At 36.1% G+C, this 21,281-nt stretch overlaps 1 protein-coding gene across 4 annotated transcripts in view; it reads right to left on the bottom strand.

Annotated features, from left to right (window-relative positions):
- Window positions 1-21,281, bottom strand: part of RAP1GDS1 (Rap1 GTPase-GDP dissociation stimulator 1) — a 141,486-nt gene that overhangs the window by 19,556 nt on the left and 100,649 nt on the right. For all 4 annotated transcript variants that reach the window (XM_047798200.1, XM_047798201.1, XM_047798199.1 and 1 more), the window contains 5 exons: window positions 20,371-20,499; window positions 11,679-11,804; window positions 2,319-2,462; window positions 1,732-1,863; window positions 45-179 (listed from right to left, as the gene is read on the bottom strand). In XM_047798200.1, coding sequence (XP_047654156.1) covers window positions 45-179; window positions 1,732-1,863; window positions 2,319-2,462; window positions 11,679-11,804; window positions 20,371-20,499 — 666 coding nt within the window. The remainder of the gene's footprint in view (window positions 1-44; window positions 180-1,731; window positions 1,864-2,318; window positions 2,463-11,678; window positions 11,805-20,370; window positions 20,500-21,281) is intronic.

Here is a 21,281-nt window from a genome sequence, read left to right on the forward strand (position 1 = left end):
GAGATTTTATTCTCACGTGGCTGCCTCCCACTCTTAGGTCTTACCTGGAATGGCGAGGTTTCTGAGGGCACTTAGCGCTGCATGTTGCACAGTTACATTCCCATCTTCCACATGTCTGTCCAGTAAATCCATCAGTTTCTCTACAATTCCATTGTCTACCATATGGATACAATTTCCATCTAAAGAACAATAAAAAACAATTTCCTTCTTTACAAATATATATAAATATTTTGCTATACTGATGTCTGCCTATTATTGACATACGGAGCTATAGGAAAAATAAAATGAATTATCTTTCTCACATAAGATTTATAGGTTTTTTTTAACTGAATGAAAAATCTGATTTTAAGATTCCTAAAATAGATAAAATTTAAAAAAATATGAACACTGGCCAAAAAACCCTCTAGCAGAAATACGCCAGAATGAGTAAGTAGAAACGACATGCTTAAAATATCCTCCAATAGTGCCCATTTATAAAGAAGTATGCTAGCGTTCTGCCAATGCTACAGTGACAGTTCTCTACATTTTGTTATCATGGCTGATATTTGAATTATTTTTTTAAGGATAGGAGTTTAGAAACATGTATAAAGCAGAGAGAATATTATAATGAACTACTACTTTATTTATTTAAAAATTTAATTAAAAAAATTTTTTAGCTGCATCTACAGCACATGGAAGCTCCCCAGCAGGACTCAAACCCGTACCACAGCAGTGACCAAAGCCGCTGCAACGACAATGCCAGATCCTTAACCCATTGTACCACAAGAGAACTCCTGTAATGAACTACTATTTATCCTACATTTAGCTTCAATAATTATCAGTATTTTGCCAGTTTTAATTTTACCATGATGGTCCCCAAAAAGAAGGCAGGAAAAATAGGATAAGTCATCTATTACAACATGCTACGACAACAGTTCGTTTTCAAATAAAATCAAGTTAAAAGCAAACATTCATGCTTCCTAGACACGGTACAAGAATAAATTTCTAGAATGAATAGCGGAAGTGTCAGACTTCAGAAATATACATGATGGTCTGATGCCTCTGAACTATTATATTCTGGGGGGAGGGAGGAATTAGAAAGATGGGAATAACATACATACACTACTGCATAAAATAGATTATTAACAAGAACCTACTGTAAAGCACAGGGAAATCTACTCAATAGTTTGTAATAATCTACATGGGAAAAAATGGATATATATAATGTGTGCCTGTATGTATATGAATAATTGATAACTCTGCTTTACACTTGAAACCAATACAACATTGAGTTAACCGTACTCCAAAAAAGCAATAAAAAAGGGAAATATTCGGTCTTAAACCAGACGGTTACCAACACTTAAGACCTGTAGACATAAAAGTATAAACTGAGGCACAATAACCCTAAAATGAACACTCAGATTACTAAATCCAAAATAAAAATCACCAGGCCAAAGGGCATATCCTCCCAGATCAGATGTATATTAGAATGGGACTCAAGTTTATTAATCTCTGAAGTACAGAATCCTCAAAAGAAGGACTTCATAATCACTCTTCATGACCTTTACAATAGTAAAACTTAGTTGAATGCATAAAATATGTAGACAGTCACTATTAGTATTTCAGAGTCCTGCAAGATTAAGTGAGCAGTAGGCCTATGTTTCTGACCAGTTCCAGTTTAGACCATGTTATGGCGAAGCAAAATCTTAAAACAGAGAATGTCTGATAATTAGGAAGAACTAATATGCTTACCATTTCTGGCAAAATTTGCAATTGCCAAGGCTCCAGCAAGCTGTAGCTGGTGGTTATTTGATGGAATCCAAGACAGGACTCTTTGAAACACATTACCCTTTCCTCCTTCAAATAATTTCTGCATGGATTCATCTGGAGGTAAATGAAACAAATAAGAGCAAAATACTTAAGAGTAACACATCCGTATTTCTCACTGAATATCTGACTGGGAAATTACATACTTCACCATCTATAAATCATAAAGAGAAAAGTAATGACTCTTTTTATAATGAACTTTTAGTAGAGATTGGACAAAAGATTTTAGACTTTTTCTAGTCTACATTCCAAGTAGCCATCTGGCTTTTAGTCCTTTGGTGCCACAGCTGTCTCTTCTATACACCAGCTCTTTAAATACTGGAAGATAGTAAAGACGCCTCTTTTCCAGGTTCATGATCTCTTCATGATGTGTTAAAGGTTTTGAAATCATTACATCAACAAGATTAAATGTGACAGGAAAATGAGAAAATGCCTAACATAGCAGTTACAAAAGACACAATAAATTTTCAAAAATCTGACTTTTTTTTTTGTTGGTATGAATTACAACTCACCTCCAAGAAGTAATAAAACCATTAGATCTGAAGCAGTTTTGAGCTCAGCAATATCCTCCTCTTTGTCACTATCCACTTTCTGCTGAACAATCTCTAGTAGACACTCTACCAGGCCTGCTTCAACCAGCTGTAGCTTAATAGCATCTAAAGAATAATGTGAACAAAATAACCAAAATTTGAGATGAAATAGGAGTTCTGGTATAAGCAATTTATCACGAAGAATTATAAGCAACCAAGAAAGTGCATGATTTAGATAACACACCTTTGAAGATCTGAGTTTCAAAAGAAGTATCTGACACTTCAGCTTAAATACACAAAAACTTTATTTCATTTTTCCATTTGAAATTATGTTACTTTTCACAATATCTGAAGACAAGTAATGTCACCCTCCTGTTATTCTAGATATTATGCTCACATTTAAAAGGCAATCCTATAAAATATCTCACATTGTTTAAAATAAAAAACACATATCCATGAGAAAAAACAATTTACTTTTTATTTTTTTGTCTTTTTAGGGCCATACCCATGGCACATGGAGGTTCCCGGGCTAGGGGTTTAATCAGAGCTACAGCTGCCGGCCTACGCCAGAGCCACAGCAATGCAGGATCCAAGCCACATCTGCAACCTACACCCCAGCTCATGGCAACACCGGATCCTTAACCCACTGAGCGAGGCCAAGGATCGAACCCGCAACCTCATGGTTCCTAGTCGGATTCGTTTCCACTGGGCCACGACAGGAACTCCTAAAACAATCTACTAATGGAGTGTGAATATTAAGTTACTGAAAAGTAAATTTCAAAGAACATCACAGGTATGTATATTTGGATTCATATTTGCACAGATGTTATTTTTCTAGGGTAGTTAGTTAATAACGTTCTGAACTTGAAAAGTCATGTTTTTTTAAAGGGGCTTTAGGTTTTCATTAATTTGAAGCTTTCTCAGATGATAGGTACCTGGTGGTTTATTATACTATACTATTCTCGCTACATTTGGATAGGTTTTAAAATTTTCATAATAAAATTCAAAAGAAAAAAATTTTGTATAACAAACTGGAATTTTAGAGAGACAGCATTTACACCCCAATTATATTTTTAAAAAATTTATCTCCATAGCAAACTCTATTTGCCTATTAAATCAATACTGGTTGTTCCCCTAATATCTTAAATATTGTTTCATTACAGAACTTATTTCATTGAAGATTTTATATTCGCATCCATACGTCTCCTTCATTACAGCAGATATTGCTTAGACCTTATTCACCCTTGCATTTTAACTGAAATTGGCCTACTTAAATGTTTGGGGTATATTCGATACTGCTTAAGATTAATAACTGACCTTAGAAATATACTTGCTATACAGAAATTTTTCAATTAAAATTTTATTTTTCAGTTGACTTCTGTAGTCTTCGGTTTCCTTAAGCTGCATATGCATATTTCCGCAGCAGTTTCAGCTTGTTATTTGGGAGAAAACAGAATTTTTTGAATGTGTAAGACCTTTTCTTTCAGACAATTTCAATGTATAAAAATTTGACTTTTTTCTGTCCTAGGACTACTGATCTTCTTTAGAATATTATTTCAGAATACACAGAATATTCAACCGGGATTGTTTTTTTTAAAGGTACACTTGCACTGTGCCATGCTGAAAGTAGGGCGTTTCCTTGGTTACAGAATGATAGAACTAGAAATATGTGGCGACGAGAATTGAAAGTCATGATGAAAAAGCCTTAAAAATACAAAAAAATCCCTTAATTATACAAATCCCAATTTAAATGTTAGAGTCATTCTCCTTTGCATACAAGGAAAACCAAGGGTGATATGCTAAGAGTAGTCCAGAAGCAAGTTTTCAAAGGTATCATTCAATCCACTGCACAGTTACAAAATGGAAGTGAAGACAGCGGAGGGCAAAACAGAAATAAATAAAAACATAGTTGTTCTGAAATACTGCAAGGAAGGTTAGAGGTCATTCTCTAGCGTAAAACTGACTGATGGTCACAAAAAATTTTTACTACTTGGCCAAAGCACCAAATGAGAGGAAAAATAAATTTCTCCCTAAAGAATAAGATCTAAGGCATTTAGAAAATTTAAAATGTGTCAAGATTAAAGTTTACAGATCTGTGTCGTGGCGCAGTGGTTAACGAATCCGACTAGGAACCATGAGGTTGCGGGTTCGGTCCCTGTCCTTGCTCAGTGGGTCAAGGATCCGGCGTTGCCGTGAGCTGTGGTGTAGGTTGCAGACGCGGCTCGGATCCCGCGTTGCTGTGGCTCTGGCGTAGGCTGGTGGCTACGGCTCCGATTCGACCCCTAGCCTGGGAACCTCCATATGCCGCGGGAGCGGCCCAAAGAAATAGCAAAAAGACAAAATAAATAAATAAATTAATAAATAAAGTTTACAGATCTTTCACAATTTGACTGTAATCACATTTAATGCAGGAGGCTTAAACTGCCTTATTAAAAAGGATTAGCAAGGCATCCTACCAAAGCAGACAGCCCAGCACACTCTGACCAATACCATTCTACCCAAGGACATCTGCCTTTATCACCACCATTCGCATATACGTGTATGATATATGTATATACATATATTATCTGTAAGCACATGCATTTTAAATCTTTTCTAAATGGGGAGAAAAATTCTACAAATGCAGCAAAGTGCATAAAATATACATTACACTTCACTATTATTGAGCAAATGCCCATTATCGCCTAGATGACGGAAGTCATTGCCAACAACCCTTAAGTCCCTCTCTGCATTCCTTATTCCTATCACATATCCCTTCCTCCGTCCCATTCAGATCACTGCCCTGATTATTAAGGTAATCACATGCATACTTTCGTTTTACCAAATAATCATTCCTAAAAACGATAGTTTAATTTTAGCTTTTGTGGAAGTTTATAGAATGGAATCTTTGGCTGTGGTTTTTGGCCATGCCCATGGAAGGCATGTGGAAGTTCCTGGTCCAGGATCAAACCCTTGTCACACCAGTGGCCCCTAGCCACTGCACTGACAAAGCCAGATCCTTAACCTGCTGAGCCATACCAGAACTCTGGAATCTTATCTTAGAGTGTTGTTTTTTTTCCCTTTTAGTATGTCTATAAGATTCATCTACACTATTGGTTATAGCTGTCTTCATTCCTTTTCAAGAATGTATTTTTCAATAGGGATATACCATGATTTTTTTATTCTACTGTTAATACACATGAGTTGTTTCCAATTTTTCATTATTATAAATAATGCTGTTTATGAACATTCTTGTAGTGGTCTCTGGAGCACATGTACATATTTCTGGGTATAACTAACAGCAGAATTGTTGGATCAAAAGGGACATGTATTTCCATCTCAGTAGATACTGGTTCCCCAACTGTACAACATTATACTCGCAATGAGTTTCCATTGTGCCATACCTTCATTATCACTTTCTGGTGAGTATTCAGTGGTAGTTTATTGTGGTTTTATTTTGCATCCCCTGATTTTTAATGTTAAGCATATTTTCATATATTATTAGCCACTTGGATTTTATCTTTTGTCCAGTGCCTCCTCAGGCTGCATATTTTCCTACTGGGTTTTCTACATTTTTCATAACAATTTGTGGGAGTTTTTATACCTACATTGTACACATGAGCCATCTGTTGGTTACATGTGTTGTAAATATCTTTTCACTTACTGTCAGGCTTTTCACTCTTAATGGTATCCTTTGAGGAATGAAAGTTTTACTTTTATTTATTTATTTATTGTCTTTTTAGGGCCACGCCTGCAGCATATGGAAGTTCCCAGGCTAGGGGTCAAACTGGAGCTGTAGCTGCTGGTCTGCATCACAGCCCAGCAAGGAGGGATCCGAGCCACGTCTGCGACCTACACCACAGCTCACGGCAACGCCAGATCCTTAACCCACTGAGTGAGGCCAGGGATTGAATCTGCATCCTCATGGATACCAGTCAGATTTGTTTCCTCTGAGCCATGAAGGGAACTCCCCTGTTTTTTTTGTTTTAAATAACCAAATTTATCAATTTTTCCTTTATGGTTAGAGCTTTCTGTGATTTAAGAAAACTTTCTGTACTCCAAGACTCATGATATTCTCCTGTCTCATATTTTATGATAAACTTTCTTGTTTCAATTTTCACATTTAGGTCAATAATCTATCTGAACTGAAATTTTTAAATAGTATCAAGTGGGATTGTATATGTGTCTCCAATTGTATTTTTTTTCCCACTCCTAGCACTGTTTATTAAAAAGACTGTCTTTTCCCATAATTTTTGCAGTGACACCTTTTTTTTTTCCCCAGTGAAATAAACATTTACTAAGACTCCATCTGTTTCTTGGCTATCCTGATCCACTGGTCTTTTTGTCCATCTTTGAACCAATACCACAGTGTCTTTTAAACACAATAATTTAAAATTTTATTATTGTTATGCAGTAAAACCAGTTCTGCTACCTTATTCTCTTTCACAGTATCTTGGCTATTCTTGGTCTTTGGGATTTTGGTGAGAAGTGTACAAAGTCTTCAGATCCGTATGGGGAGATATAACATCATTACAAAATTGAAGTTTCCAACCTATGAAAGTGATATAGCTTTCCATTTATTCAGATTTTAATTTTTCTTGATGATTTTCTACAGTTTTCTGCCAGAGATCTTTTATTAATCTAAAGCATCTCACTTCTTATATTAAACAACATTTGTTTCTTTCTTTTTATGGCAGTACCTGCAGCACATGGAAGTCCCCAGACCAGGGGTTGAACCTGCATCATTGCAGACACAACGTTGGGTCCTTAACCCACTGAATGGGAACTTGCAATGTATTTTTTTAAAAATATATTTTCTAGGAGTTCCTGTTGTGGCTCAGTGGTAACAAACACGACTAGTATCCATGAGGATGCGGGTTTGATCCCTGGCCTTGCTCAGTGGGTTAAGGATCCAGTGTTGTCGTGAGCTGTGGTGTAGGCTGCAGATGCAGCTTGGATTCATTCAGTGTTGCTGTGGTGTAGGCCGGCTGCAGCTACAACTGGACCTTAGTCTGAGAACTTCCATATGCCATAGGTGTGCCCCTCGCCCCTGCAAAAAAGAGAAGGAAAAAAAAACTAAAAATAAAACGTATTTCTAACTGTTTTTGCTGATGTTGAAAAATACAATGCTTTGGGTTTTTAGATTTTTTTCTCAGTTTTGGTTAGCCACCCAAATTCTAATTTCAAAAATTAACCTATTTAAAAAATTTTTGACATAGATAATATCATCTATGAATAATGATAGTTTTATTTATTCCTTTCCTTTATCTTGGCTTGCTTTTTTACTCTACGGCACTGGATAGTTTCAACAATAAGAAATAAAAATGGGGATGACCCTTCTTATTCCCAGTCTTGAAGGAAATGCTTTTTGGTTATCACCGAGTATGGTGTTTTTTATAGGCCTCTGGTTATATACGCTTTTCATTTTCTAGTGATGGCCTGCAAAGTAGTTGTTAAAAATCCTGGATGCATGGTTAATCTTATTTTGCTTTTTCTGAATAACAAGATCATATGATTCTTCCCTTTGCCTAAGTTTAATGTGATGAATTATATTGACTGCATTGGAATACGAAACTACATTTCCAGAATAAATCCAATTTGGTATGATGATTAATTTTAAAGATATTATTGGATTTCATTTTCTCAAAGTTTATGAGAATTGCGGATCTATGTTCATGGTGAGACTGGCCTTTAATTTTGCATTGTCTTTGCTGGTATTTTACTAACCTCATAAAATACACTGGTGAGTATATTTGCTTTTCCTATTCCCTGAAAGAATTTAAAATCACTCAGCTTTTCTATTCTGGTGTCATCCATACTTGACAATGTATTGGCATCAAATTTTCATAACATTCTCCTAATGTCTGTAAGATTGGCAGTGAGATCTCCATTTGCACTCCTGATGCTGGTTATTTGTGCCTTCTCTTTTTTTCCTGATTTATCTAACTAGGGATTTATTAGTTTTATGATGTCTTTTCAGGCTCAACACTGGCCAAGTATACTTCTATTGCACTAAATATTTTCTATTTTATTAATTTCAGTTCTTTGTATTTCATCCTTTCTACGTTCTCTAGGTTTCTTTATTTATTTATTTATTTTTTGGTCTTTTTAGGGCTGTACCTACAGCATGTAGAGGTTCCCAGGCTAGGGGTCCAATGGGAGCTACAGCTGTCAGCCTACACCACAGCCAGAGCAACACGGGATCCGAGCCATGTCTGCAACCAACACCACAGGTCATGGCAACGCCAGATACTTAACCCATTGAGTGAGGCCAGGGATCGAACCCACGTCCTCATGGATACTAACTGGGTTCATTAACCACTGAGCCACCAGTGAGCCACGACAGGAACTCCTCTAGGTTTCATTTATGCTTTCTCTCCCTCAATTCCTGAGACTAATACTGAGCTCATTGATTTTAGCTTTTTCTTTTCCTATTATATTCATTTAAAACGAAAAAAAAAAATCCCTTCAAGTATGGCTTTAGCTGCATCACACTATATTTGAGATACTATTTTCATGTTCATTATTAGACAAAAATTCTAACTTCCATCATGATTCTTCTCTGACCTCTGAGGTATTAGAAGTGCATTTCTTAATACCTAAACATATAGGGATTTCCTAGTTATCTTGCTATTATTAGTTACTAGGTAATTCACTTAAGTTAAAGAACATACTCTAGGAATACAATCCTTTGCAATTTGTTGAAATTTTTTCCATAATAAGTATACATGTTTTAAATGTTTCATATGTACTTGAAAAGAAAGGGCTCTGTGAAGTGGATGCAGTATTCTAAAATATGTCCATTAAATTAATTTTCTTAATCATGTTATTTACACTTTTAACATCCCTATTTTTTAAAAATCTGTTTGCTCTATAAATTACTGAAAGCTATTAAAATCACCCATGATTTTTGTGGATATTTACTTCTCATCATAGTTCTGAGTATTTTTGCTTCATATCCTTTTGAATAATGTATATTTGTATAGTTTCCGGGTGAACTAGACCTTTCATCATGATAAAGTTGCCTTCTTTATATCTAGTAAGGCTTTTAATACTAAAGTCTATTTTATCTGATATTAATATGACTACCTCGGCATTTTTTTAGGTTTGAATCATATATTTTTTCAATCCTTTTTTTTTTTTTTTTTCCCAGGGCTTCACCTGTGGCATATATGGAAGTTCCCAGGCTAGGGTTGAATCAGAGTGGCAGCTGCTGGCCTACACCACAGCCATAGAAACAAGAGATCCGAGCCGTCTCTGTGACCTACACCACAGCTCACAGCAATGCTGCACCCTTAACCCACTGAGAGAGGCCGGAGATCAATTCTACATCCTCAAGGCTACTAGCTGGGTTTGTTACCCCTGAGCCATAACAGGAACTTCTATTTTTTCAATCTTTTTAACCTCAACATTATATTTAAGAAATGCTGCTTACTTAAGAAGTATAGTTGGCTATTTAAAATTCAATTGACTGTTGGTCTTCTAACTAAAGTGTTTGGGCTACATATATTTAATGTAATTACTGAAATAACTGTCATAAATCGAGTATTTTTTCTGCTTTATTTGCACACCCTGTTCCACGTTCCATTTTCGCTCCACCCTTCTGTTCATAAAGATTGACAGGGTATTAAAAAAAATCTTTCCATAAGTTCTTCCCTTAGTTTGGTAGTTACACATTTGTTTTAAAAATTATTTTAATTCACCTTAAAAATTGAAATAATTTATTAATCAGAATCTAATAATACTTTCTTCCAGTTAATACAGAAGTACTCTTTAACTACTTTTACCTTCCTCCAGATTTATATTCATTTTGCTGCAGCATATTTTAAATTACATACACATACACTTTAAACTTCATAATGAATTATTTTTATTATTTTATATTTTTAATATTCACGAGACTTGCACACATATTTACTTGGTTTCTTTGTTCTTTCTCCCCCATTGCATCTATAACCTTCCTTCAGGAATCAGTTTTTTTTTAGCAATCATTTTCCTTTTATCTAATAAACATCCTTTATAATTTCCTTTAGTGAGGGTATACTGGTAGTGAACTTTCCCAGTTTCTAACCTGAATATATCTTCATTTTTCTTTCAGTTTTGAAGGATATTTTTACTGGGTTTAGCATTTTAATTTGTATTTATTTTCTTTCAGCACATAGAAGATGTTGTTATCTGGCTTTCATTGCTACTATTGAGAAGTTAGCTGCCAAGCTTTTGCCTCTTTAAGGTAATCTATTTTTTCCTGGCCACTTTTAAGATTTTTGTCTTTTTTTTTTTTTTTTCAATTTCAGTATGTTTCTAAATGTATATTTCTTTTTATCAAGTTTTAAAATCACTGCGCTTCTTGACTCTTTGATATCTTTCATAAATTCTGAGTAGTGCTTTGCCAAAATTTCTTCAAGTACTGCTTCTGCCCTCCCACCACCTCTCCTTCCTGGACTCCAACAAATGTATGTGAGGCCCTCTCACTTTAAACTCTGTACCTGTTATTCTCTTTCATGTATGTTCCTTACTTTCTCTATTTTTCATTCTGGATTTCCTTCCAATCTATCTTCCACTTTACTGTTCTCTAATTCAACTATATTTCATCTGCTGTTAAACTCACCTTCTAGGTTCTTAATTTGGTTGTATTTTTCAATTCAGGAATTTCTAATTTTTTCTTTTTCAAATCTGCTATTCTACTTTTAATGGTTTTTAGTTTCCTTCTAAATTTTTATGCTTGCTTTTAACTCTCTGAACATAGCAAGCACAGCTATTTTGAATCAATGTCTAATAATTCCACTATCTGGAGATTTGCTGCTGTTGCCTGTGCTTTGTGCTGACTCTACCCACAATGTCTTATCTTCTCATGTATCTGGTCCTCTTTATGTGCTAGACACTGTGTTTGAAAAGTTATTTATATGGAATGGCATGTTTACTCTGGTTCCCTCTTATTCCTAGAGTGTACCCCATACATTTTTTTTTTGCCCCAAGACAGGAGTTTACCAGTGTCCACAATGTTGGTAGACGTGGCACTCCATCTTTTATGCCCTTTGTCCTACGAGGGTATATATGAGGGTATGTAAGAGGAATTCAGCCTCTTGGCTGTCATTTTCAGATTGGCATAAGAATGTGTAAGCTACAGAACGATCTTTGCCATGATTCTAAAATCAAAGAAATACGAAAAGTAGCTTTGGCCAGTGTAGATACAGTTATGGAGTAGATGATGTAGCTAAAGTTGGAGATATCCAACGTAAAACATCATATCACCAATTTAAAATAAAGGAAGGATGTTGAGTTAAATACCTGGCAATTAAATATTAGAAAAACTTGGAAAGAACTTACATGATCAAACATTTGGAGGTACATTTATTTTCTTACCATTTTCTGCCAACGGAGCAAGGACTTCAAAAATCATTTCTCTCTTATCATGTTCTATTTGTTTCTTGAAGAGTTTTACCAGTTCTTCAGCAATGTTTGTACTGGCAAACTGTTCTTTACTTGACTCTGGAGAAAACAGGAGGAAATTTTCAAGTAAGCAAACAAAATTAAACCCAGAAATTGTTTTCTACTGCTTTCAATACCTGGTCATTTTGTACCATTACTGATAAATACAAATGCTCTTCAAATTCAGGAATAATCAAATCCATTTTTTAAAAATGCTCCTGAAGAGGAAATGTCTAAGGCTTTAAAGAAAATGTTCTGACCCAATTATATTCAAGGCTATAAAAAAATGTTCACTAGCATAACATATAAGTAACCATAGCAACAATAAAATTACTGTTATAAGTTCATAGTTTCAAGGCTTTTAGTCAAAAAAGAAAAATTACTCATAACAGACTGCATTTTACATGGCTGAATTAAAGGTGACTTATCTTTACCCCATTAAAGATACACTTTTGCACTGTTCCTAATGTGCCTTCTATTAAGGCCAGTTCCTCACATTACTTGGGGGTCTCATTTCCTCCTGCATCTTCATCATCTCCAACCTCTCACTCTAGAGACACATCAGCATTTACATGTGCTTTAATAGTTCTCACATACATAAGCAGTATGAAAAAGAAATACCTTCTCTCTACTCTGCTTTTATTCAATTACCATCCAATCTGCTCACTTTCACAAACACGTTCCTTGACAGTATTTTCTATACACACAGTCTCTAGTTTCTTACTCACATGCATTCTGAAACCCACCTCAAACCTGTTTCAGTCCACCTCTACATTCTGCAGTCCCCTTCATTAGCTCCTCCTTTTCCACCAGACCTCTCTAAATTCTAGTGCCCTGGGACTTGATCCTTTACTGTTTCATTTCTTTAGTCCTTACTCTCACCGCAGCAATCTCATGCACTCCCATAGCACAAAAACTGCGTGTATGTGTTGATGCTTATACAATCACATCTCTAGCCCTCTTCTGGACACCAGCCTATTCATTTAATTGGCCATTTGACATCCCCATTTGAATCTCTCTCTGGCATCCAAACTCTAAGTGGACTTTTGTTATTATCACCCTGAAATCTGTTCTTCTCCAAACTTTCTTAATTTAGTGAAGAGGATGCCACACAGGAAGAAACCTGGAGTCACTGCTCAATGTTCTTGTTCAATTGTACATCCAAAGACTAACCAAGGTCTATCAACCTACCTCTGAAATACAACCAGAATCCATGCCATTTCTCTACAATTCTCTTCTCAATTTCTTTTGCTGCATCAGATATCTTATCAATTTATCTAGAAGTTTCTCTCAGAGGATTCTGACCAAATCCAATCTAGACTAGTTGCTTTCCATGTTTGTGGGGGCACAGCTAGCATCTTGGAATTTCTTCTTCATTATTTTGATGGATGCCTTCTTCTCCTTCCTGTAGAGGTACATGACTCTCTGTGTCCTTTTACCTTCACTTATTTAGTTTCGGTGGAGGCATCCTGCAGCAGCTTCCTAAGAAAGCTATTCTGTTCTGTGTATAGGACATAAACATTTTGAAGTTTTGACTGTCTGAAATTGCTCTTTCCTATCTAGAGTCTATACCTATAATTTAAATTAGCCCCTTACCTCATTCCTTTTTCACACTAGTACTTATCATAATTTATAATCATATGCTTATTGGTAAATTCATTTAAAAAATAAATTTCCATCTTATCCACTAGACTGTAAGCTCCTTGAGGGCAAGGACAGTATCTAACTACCACAAACACACACTATAGTGTCCAATACAGAACAGGTGTTCAAAAAATGAAAGTATGAATGAAAGAACAATTAATGAATGCCAGTTACATTCTGGTCTCTATAGTCTCTGGTAAATCTCTGCCAATAAATTCACATTTAAAAGACAAAGGAGAAATACAATTAATATGCCTTAATAAATTTTTTTTTGTCTTTTTAGGGCTGCACCTGCAGCATATGGAGGTTCCCAGGCTAGGGGTCAACTCGGAGCTTTAGCTGCTGGCCTACACTACAGCCCCAGCAACACCAGATCTGAGCCATGTCTGCGACTTACACTACATGGATTTTTAACCCACTGAGCGAAGCTTGGGATCGAACCTAGGTCCTCATGAATACTTGTCAGATTCATTTCTGCTGAGCTACGATAGGAACTCTAGCTTAATAAAGTTTTGACCCACTTTACTGTTACAGTGTTTCTGGTACAAGTACCAGCTTTATACCGAAATGATGAGATGCTATGCCCAGACGTGTAAGTACTGTTTCTTAATACCACTGAAAGGGAGTAGGAGGTGGAGTGTGTCTTCTAATAAGCTACCTAAACCCTCAGAAATCATTTTCTACAAATGTCAGCATCCGTTACCTAAAAGGAGGTTGGTTTGACTTAAACAGGAATGATTTAACTCCTGAACACTGGTGGTTACGCCTCTGTTTCAGACAATTCTTCAAATAAAATGAAACATAAAATCACAGATGAAGTTGACAGACATCATCTACCCAGGTATGTGCTGCTACTCTTTTTAAAAATAATAGTTCTAGCACTCTTTTTTTCCAATCCATATTTTAATTCCTCCACTTATTAAAAGTGAAACCAAATCACTGCTGCTAAGTAATTCAGCCCATTTGCCAGCACAAGGAAACAGTGTACTATAATTAATGCAGGAATTACAGAAAAAAATTTGTATTTATCCTGCAGGTAGATAAAGAGAAAGGACAGCAAGAACTATGATTCGGATACTATATTTGAATTAAATGCTATGGGTCTTTAACAGACCTTTTGCAATCAAAATTATACATGAGGTTTGGAGAGCCAGTTATTCCTAAAACTTACATTATTGGCAGAATCCGGTCCCTCTTGCGCATTTCATCATCAAAAACAAACACAAAACGCTCTCTAGCTAATTCATTGGTATTTATCTCTAAATCTTTAAGTAACATATTTATATTGACAACTTTTTATTTTTAAATTTTAGGCATATATGTACATACTTTAAATCCTATTGGTGTATAGCTAATTTACAATGTTGTGTTTAGTCTCAGGTATACAACAAAGTGAATCAGTTCTACACATACATATATCCATTCTTTTCCAGACTGGTTTTAGGTATTGTTGACAGACTTCCCACTATGAAAGATAAAGCATTAGCTGTCTTTTTTCCTGTCTCTACAACACACTTCATCTTCTAAATGTAATTATACTGTAATTTTGGTTATTTAACAGTTAATGTTCCAATAATACACTACTTCATTTTCCTTGGAATTCCTTTGTCTCCCTGGAATTATTTTTTTTCTCATACTAATCATTAATTCAACCCCAAATTCTCCATCAGTTGTCTAATCTTTTGTTAATAAGCTCATTCACGATAAGTGCTCAATCAATTTCATCCTCTGTAAGAATTTTTCTATTCTGCACTGGCTGCTCTCTGAAAATAGGCCATCTGGGGGTACTCATGTCACCATACTACCATGAGCTCCTGTTTTTCTGTTGGATCTTATTTCCCGATTCCTGTGTAGTCTTCTATTTACATCCCTCGTTTTGGTAGAACGCATCTTGTGGTGGACTCCACAGGAAAGAGGTAGGACACCAATTTCCTGAGACTTCATGTTTGACAGTGTTCTATTATAACCTCACACTTGATTGATAGTTTGAGTATAGCATTCCATATTGGAAATAATTTTAACACAAATTTTTGAAGACAAGATTCCATTTTTTTCTGGCTCCTAGTATTGTTTTGAGACATCTGATGCCTACTGATGTGCAATCTTTTTTCTTTGGCTGCACCCATAGCATGTGGAAGTTCCCAGGCCAGGGACTTAACTCCCACCACAGCTGTAATCATAGCTATAGCAGTGATAACACCAGATCCTTAACCCACCGAGCCACCAGGGAACTTTGCAATCTTCTGTATGTAACTCCCCCCACTGCCCCTCACTGAAGTCTGTAAAATGTTCTCTATGTCCCCATTATTCTAAAATTTCACATTGATGTGCCATGGTCTAGCAGCCTAATTTCATCCATTAGGCTTGGCATTTGACGAACTCTTTCAATCTGGAAAAATATATACTTCAGTTCCATGACACTTGAGTTATTCTATTTATCTCTTTCTAGAACTCTTGGTCTGATCCTCCATCTATATTTTCTCTTCTATTTAACATATACTTATTTTTTGCTTTACTTCTGTAATATTTCTCCACCTATCTTATTGTCTTTCATCCTAGCTATTGTTTTTAATGCTCAAGCTTTGTTTTGTTCCTTTGTCTTTAAAAACAGCATCATGTTACAGTCATGCTTACAGCATTTTTCTCTTTTATCTAAGCATATTAGGATTTCTTCCCCTGACCCTGCATATTTACTATTTCTTCCAAGTTACTTTTCTCTGTTTATTTCATTATCTTCCATGTCAGAGGCTGTCCTCACCTCTCCAGCTGTCTGCCATTAATTAAGAATTACAACTTAAAAACTGATTAGGACTTATGAGTATCAGTGGCCTTATTGACTGAAGATTCCCTGTAGGTCAGTCAGATGGCTCTTTAGCAGAGAAACCCCAACATAAGAATCTTTAAGCCTATGTTCTGGAGGACAAATGGGATAATTCAGTGTATCTACTTTCACTTAACCTGTTTTCAGAAAGGTACTCTGGTACCTCTTACTTCGATATAGTCTGATGTTCCCAGTCTACAAATCCTCTGCTTTAGTCTTTCTAGAGAATAAATGCAGTCTTCTGCTTAGACGGGAAGGGCTAATTAGAGTGTGGGAAGGAAAGAGGGTTTAGAATTGATGCCACCAAATCCTAAATCTTTTGAAGATTACAAGAGCAAATTGGTTGGTTCTTGGCTTTCCAATTCAGGATTTAGATTTCAGAGTTTTGCTAAGTGAGTCATAGCTTGCTTTTCTTTTGGTGTTCTAAAATGTTTTTATGTTCTCTCCTTTACTTTTTTTTTTTTCCTCTCCTTTTTCCCTGAGGGTTTAGCATTTTAAAAAGTTCTTCTTTTTCTTAATACCAAAGCCTATCTTATCTGATGTTAATATGACTACCTCAGTATTTTATAGGTTTGAATGGTACATTTTTTCAACCTTTTTTTTTTTTTTTAAAGGGCCTCACCTGAGGCATACATGAAAGTTCCAGGCTAGGGGCTGAATCAGAGCTGCAGCTGCAAGCCTACACCACAGCCACAGCAATGCAGGATCTGAGTTGTGTCTGTGACCTACCCAACAGCTCACGGCAATGCCAGATCCTTTAACCCACTGAGAGAGGCCATGTAACGAACCTGCATCTTCATTGTTACTGATCAGTTTCGCAACCTGCTGAGCCACAATGGGAACTCCCTAAAAAAAGTTTTGTTTGTTTGTTTGTTTGGTTTTTTTGTCTTTTTGGCATTTCTTGGGCCGCTCCCTCGGCATATGGAGGTTCCCAGGCTAGGGGTCGAATCGGAGCTGTAGCCACTGGCCTATGCCAGAGCCACAGCCGCGTCTGCAACCTACACCACAGCTCACGGCAACGCCGGATCCTTGACCCACTGAGAGAGGCCATGGAACGAACCTGCATCTTCATTGTTACTGATCAGTTTCGCAACCTGCTGAACCACAATGGGAACTCCCTAAAAAAAGTTTTGTTTGTTTGTTTGTTTGTTTGTTTTGTCTTTTTGCCATTTCTTGGGCCGCTCCCTCGGCATATGGAGGTTCCCAGGCTAGGGGTCGAATCGGAGCTGTAGCCACCGATCTACGCCAGAGCCACAGCAACGCGGGATCCGAGCCGCGTCTGCAGCCTACACCACAGCCGGATCCTTGACCCACTAAGCAAGGGCAGGTACCAAACCCGCAACCTCATGGTTCCTAGTCAGATTCGTTAACCACTGTGCCACGACGGGAACTCCTAAAAAAAGTTCTTTACTGTAGTTTTAGTTGGTTTCCGGAAGGGAGTGACAGTAAGTGCAGATTTTTCCTTCTACCATCTTTACCTCCCTGATTACTAATATTTTAGCAGACAATTTTTTTTATAAAGGATTGTGGAACTGAATAAAAAGATGAAAAATCCTGTTCTGCTTAACCTACAATTTTAAGTAAGAACACTATCTTAAAGACTGGATTAATGCCATGATTAAAAAATTATGTATACACACAAACTAGGACTCAAAGAGAACAATAAAAAGGTAGAACTGTGTCTTCTTTTTCTGTCCCCAATTCTGAAATAGATTGTACTCGTTAAATTATTTCATATTCTGTTTTAAGCTATTATATATCTTTAGTGAGCAAAACCACACAAACCTCGGCTAGTTAACATTTTTATGTAAAATTTTTGACAAAAAGTAACTATAGTTATTTAGTGAGATGCCATATTCAGAAGTGTGTGATTTGAATGTGATATGGTCTTGATCTTTACCTGCGACAATAAAATAATGCTAGGTGATGTGTTAACTCATAGGCAGTAAAGCCCACACTGAAAAGAGAAAAAGTCTCCTTGGGTATACATGTTTTTATTTCAGTGTTGATGTTTGACTTCAGTAGTTATTACATGGGCATAACAGACTCATGATATATACTCCAGAAGTCTTAGTAAATTAAAAAAAAAAACACCTTTTTTCTTTCTCCATATGGGGTAAGGGCAGTAACAGCAAGGAATAGAGTACAAAACTGGGCCAAACTAAACTGAGTGCATATCCATCTTTTAATACAGACCAAGGAAGATGGGGCAAAATTGAGATGATCAATGCAATTTCCTGAACAAATCCTGATAACCTTAACACAGGCAGCTCTTATTAAGTGATGTTTCTGTTACAAAGGTCATGATATTATCAGGGGTTATAATATGATTTGTTTTATTTCTACAAAACACAAATTCTTTCATTCCATTTTAATAATGGATACTAACTCGTGACAGTAAATGAATGTTCTTTCATTCTTGGTCGTACTTGAATGATAGAAAAAAATGGGACAGTATGAAAAAGAAAAAAGCAAAGGACAAACATTCACAAATACCAGGAGGTGACCCAGTGAATAAAAATGACTTCTAAAAATTAACTGACAAATAATCCCTATTCCCTTAACTTGAAGTCAAAGCAAAAGTTCAGTACTGAAATTTTGGGTTTCTTTTTATGTCTGCACCTGTGGCATATGGAAGTTTCCAGGCTAGGGGTCAAAGTGCAGCTGCAGCTGCAGACCTACACCGCAGCCACAGCAACACAGGATCTGAGCTGTATCTGCGATCTGCGCTGCAGCTTGTGGCAACACTGCATCCTTAACCCACTGACTCAGGCCAGGAATCAAGCCTGCATCCTCTCAAAGACTATCCTGGGTTCTTAACCCACTGAGCCACAAGTGGAACTCTTCAAATCAAGATTTTAATGTGAGTGTTTAAGGAGATGAGCTTTCAATGATAAAAAAACAAGGTTAGAGTCCTAGTGCTTCTATTTATTTATAAAGTGGGTATGATTAACAGAACTGATTTACTTTGTTGTAGCTATTATTTCAGCAATTTTTTTTTTTTTTTTTTGTCTTTTTGGCATTTCTTGGGCCGCTCCCGCGGCATATGGAGGTTCCCAGGCTAGGGGTTGAATCGGAGCTGTAGCCACCGGCCTACACCAGAGCCACAGCAACGCAGGATCCGAGCCGCGTCTGCAACCTACACCACAGCTCACAGCAACGCCGGATCGTTAACCCACTGAGCAAGGGCAGGGACCGAACCCGCAACCTCATGGTTCCTAGTCGGATTCGTTAACCACTGTGCCACGACGGGAACTCCTTATTTCAGCAATGTTGCAACATCATTTGGTTTCACTGTCCCCATAACGAACAATTAATTATGAATCTAGTTGTGGAGTAGATTCAGACCAGGAGTTGTAACTTTCCAGAATTATGAGGAGAGAGGAAAGAAAGAAGAAAGGATAATATACATGACATAGAGAAAATAAACACAGAAAAGAGATGGAGCTGTAATGGTGATCAGTCTTCTTCTCTGACTAGGCCTAGGTAGCGCAGTCAGCACCGGACTGCTTCTGCTTTGTGATCTTCAAGGATTTCCCACTATTTTTCCAAATGCTATTACAAATATATTCTTATAAAAAAAACTCTCTACATTTTTTTTGGGTTCTGTAAAAAGAGAGGGGAGATGCTAGATTTCTTTTTACTTGATAAGCAAATTTATACAACACGTAATAGAGGATGAAATAATTTTACTTTTGCTCTGGAGATGCTTGATTTTAAGACTATTGTTTTTTTGCCATGGCTGTGGTGTAGGCCTGCAGCTGCAGCTCTGATATGACCCCTAGTCTGAGCATTTCCATGTGCCATAGGTGTGGCTATTCAAAGAAAAAAGATTCTCATATAAGAATACCCAAGTCTCTCTCATATAAGAATACTAAAGTCAAATGGAGACCATTTAAAATATTCAATTCTATTAAATAGTATAAAAGTATAAACTTTAAACTTTAACATAAAACAATGAGGGGAGCAAAGTAGCCTGAATTATAAACACAATCATAAGATCCAACTGGATCTCACTTTTCAACACTGAAGCAAGTATCTCCATGCTTTAAAAAATTAATATAATCTAAGTGGATTTCCAGGCTGTTAACATCTAAAGGAAAGTTTATTGCAGGTAGATTAATAAGTTTATTACATTTTTGGTTCATGATTAGGACTTACCAAGTTCTGCTAAATTGCCAAACGCAACAAGACACATTTCTGTAAGAGCTGCATTTTGGCAGTGGATGCCCAGTAATTTAACTAAGGTAGGAATAACACCCATGTTGATGAGCTGAGCTTGAAGTGAATCTGCAAAAAAAAAAAAAAAAAAAGAAAGAAAGAAAAACACACAGAAAAGTGTTTATGTATTAAATGGACATCAGTAAGAAGAAAACACCTCTTATCCTCTTCATTATAAAATCAATACTGTTTCAAATATAATAAAGCAATATTAAGTCCATTCACAAAATTGTCTTGAAAATGTTTAAGACATTAGTTTAGAAGAGTTGAATTTTAAAACTTTTCAATGATTAAAAGAAATCTAGAAATGAAAATAATTCAAGTCAAATGTTTTTTTTTTTTTTTTTAAAAACACGGCCTTATACCTTTACAGAGCAGGTTTTAAAATGTATAAATAACTAATCATTACTACTGGCTTTTAAGTTAAAAGGTTAGACAAAGTATTGCATTATAGTAAACCACAGAGCATATGAAAAAGTATAAGAAAAAAAAGCAAGTCTAATAAAGACCAAAAGAGAAGATAAACATCTTAAGAGTCCCTTAAAAACAGCTGCTTCATAATAAAGAATGAAAAGTATATAATACACACATTATTATTTGCAGCAGAGCATTCTTCAATGACTGTTAGGAAGGAAAACAGTTTTAACAAGGAAAGAATTGGTTACTTAAAATATTTTTCAAAGTTTTATTTAATAATAATGACAACCATTTTAGTAAAGAAAGGAAAATATGGCTTAGGAGGTAAAAAGAATGAGGTCAATATGGCTTTGTCATCATTGCCTGCCTTCATTTCCTAAGAAACAAATTGATTTTAAAGCCCTTAGTATGCCTTGAATTTCCACAATGGGTCT

This window comes from Phacochoerus africanus, chromosome 10 (assembly GCF_016906955.1).
Source record: "Phacochoerus africanus isolate WHEZ1 chromosome 10, ROS_Pafr_v1, whole genome shotgun sequence".
In the NCBI taxonomy this organism is placed as follows: Eukaryota; Metazoa; Chordata; class Mammalia; order Artiodactyla; family Suidae; genus Phacochoerus; species Phacochoerus africanus.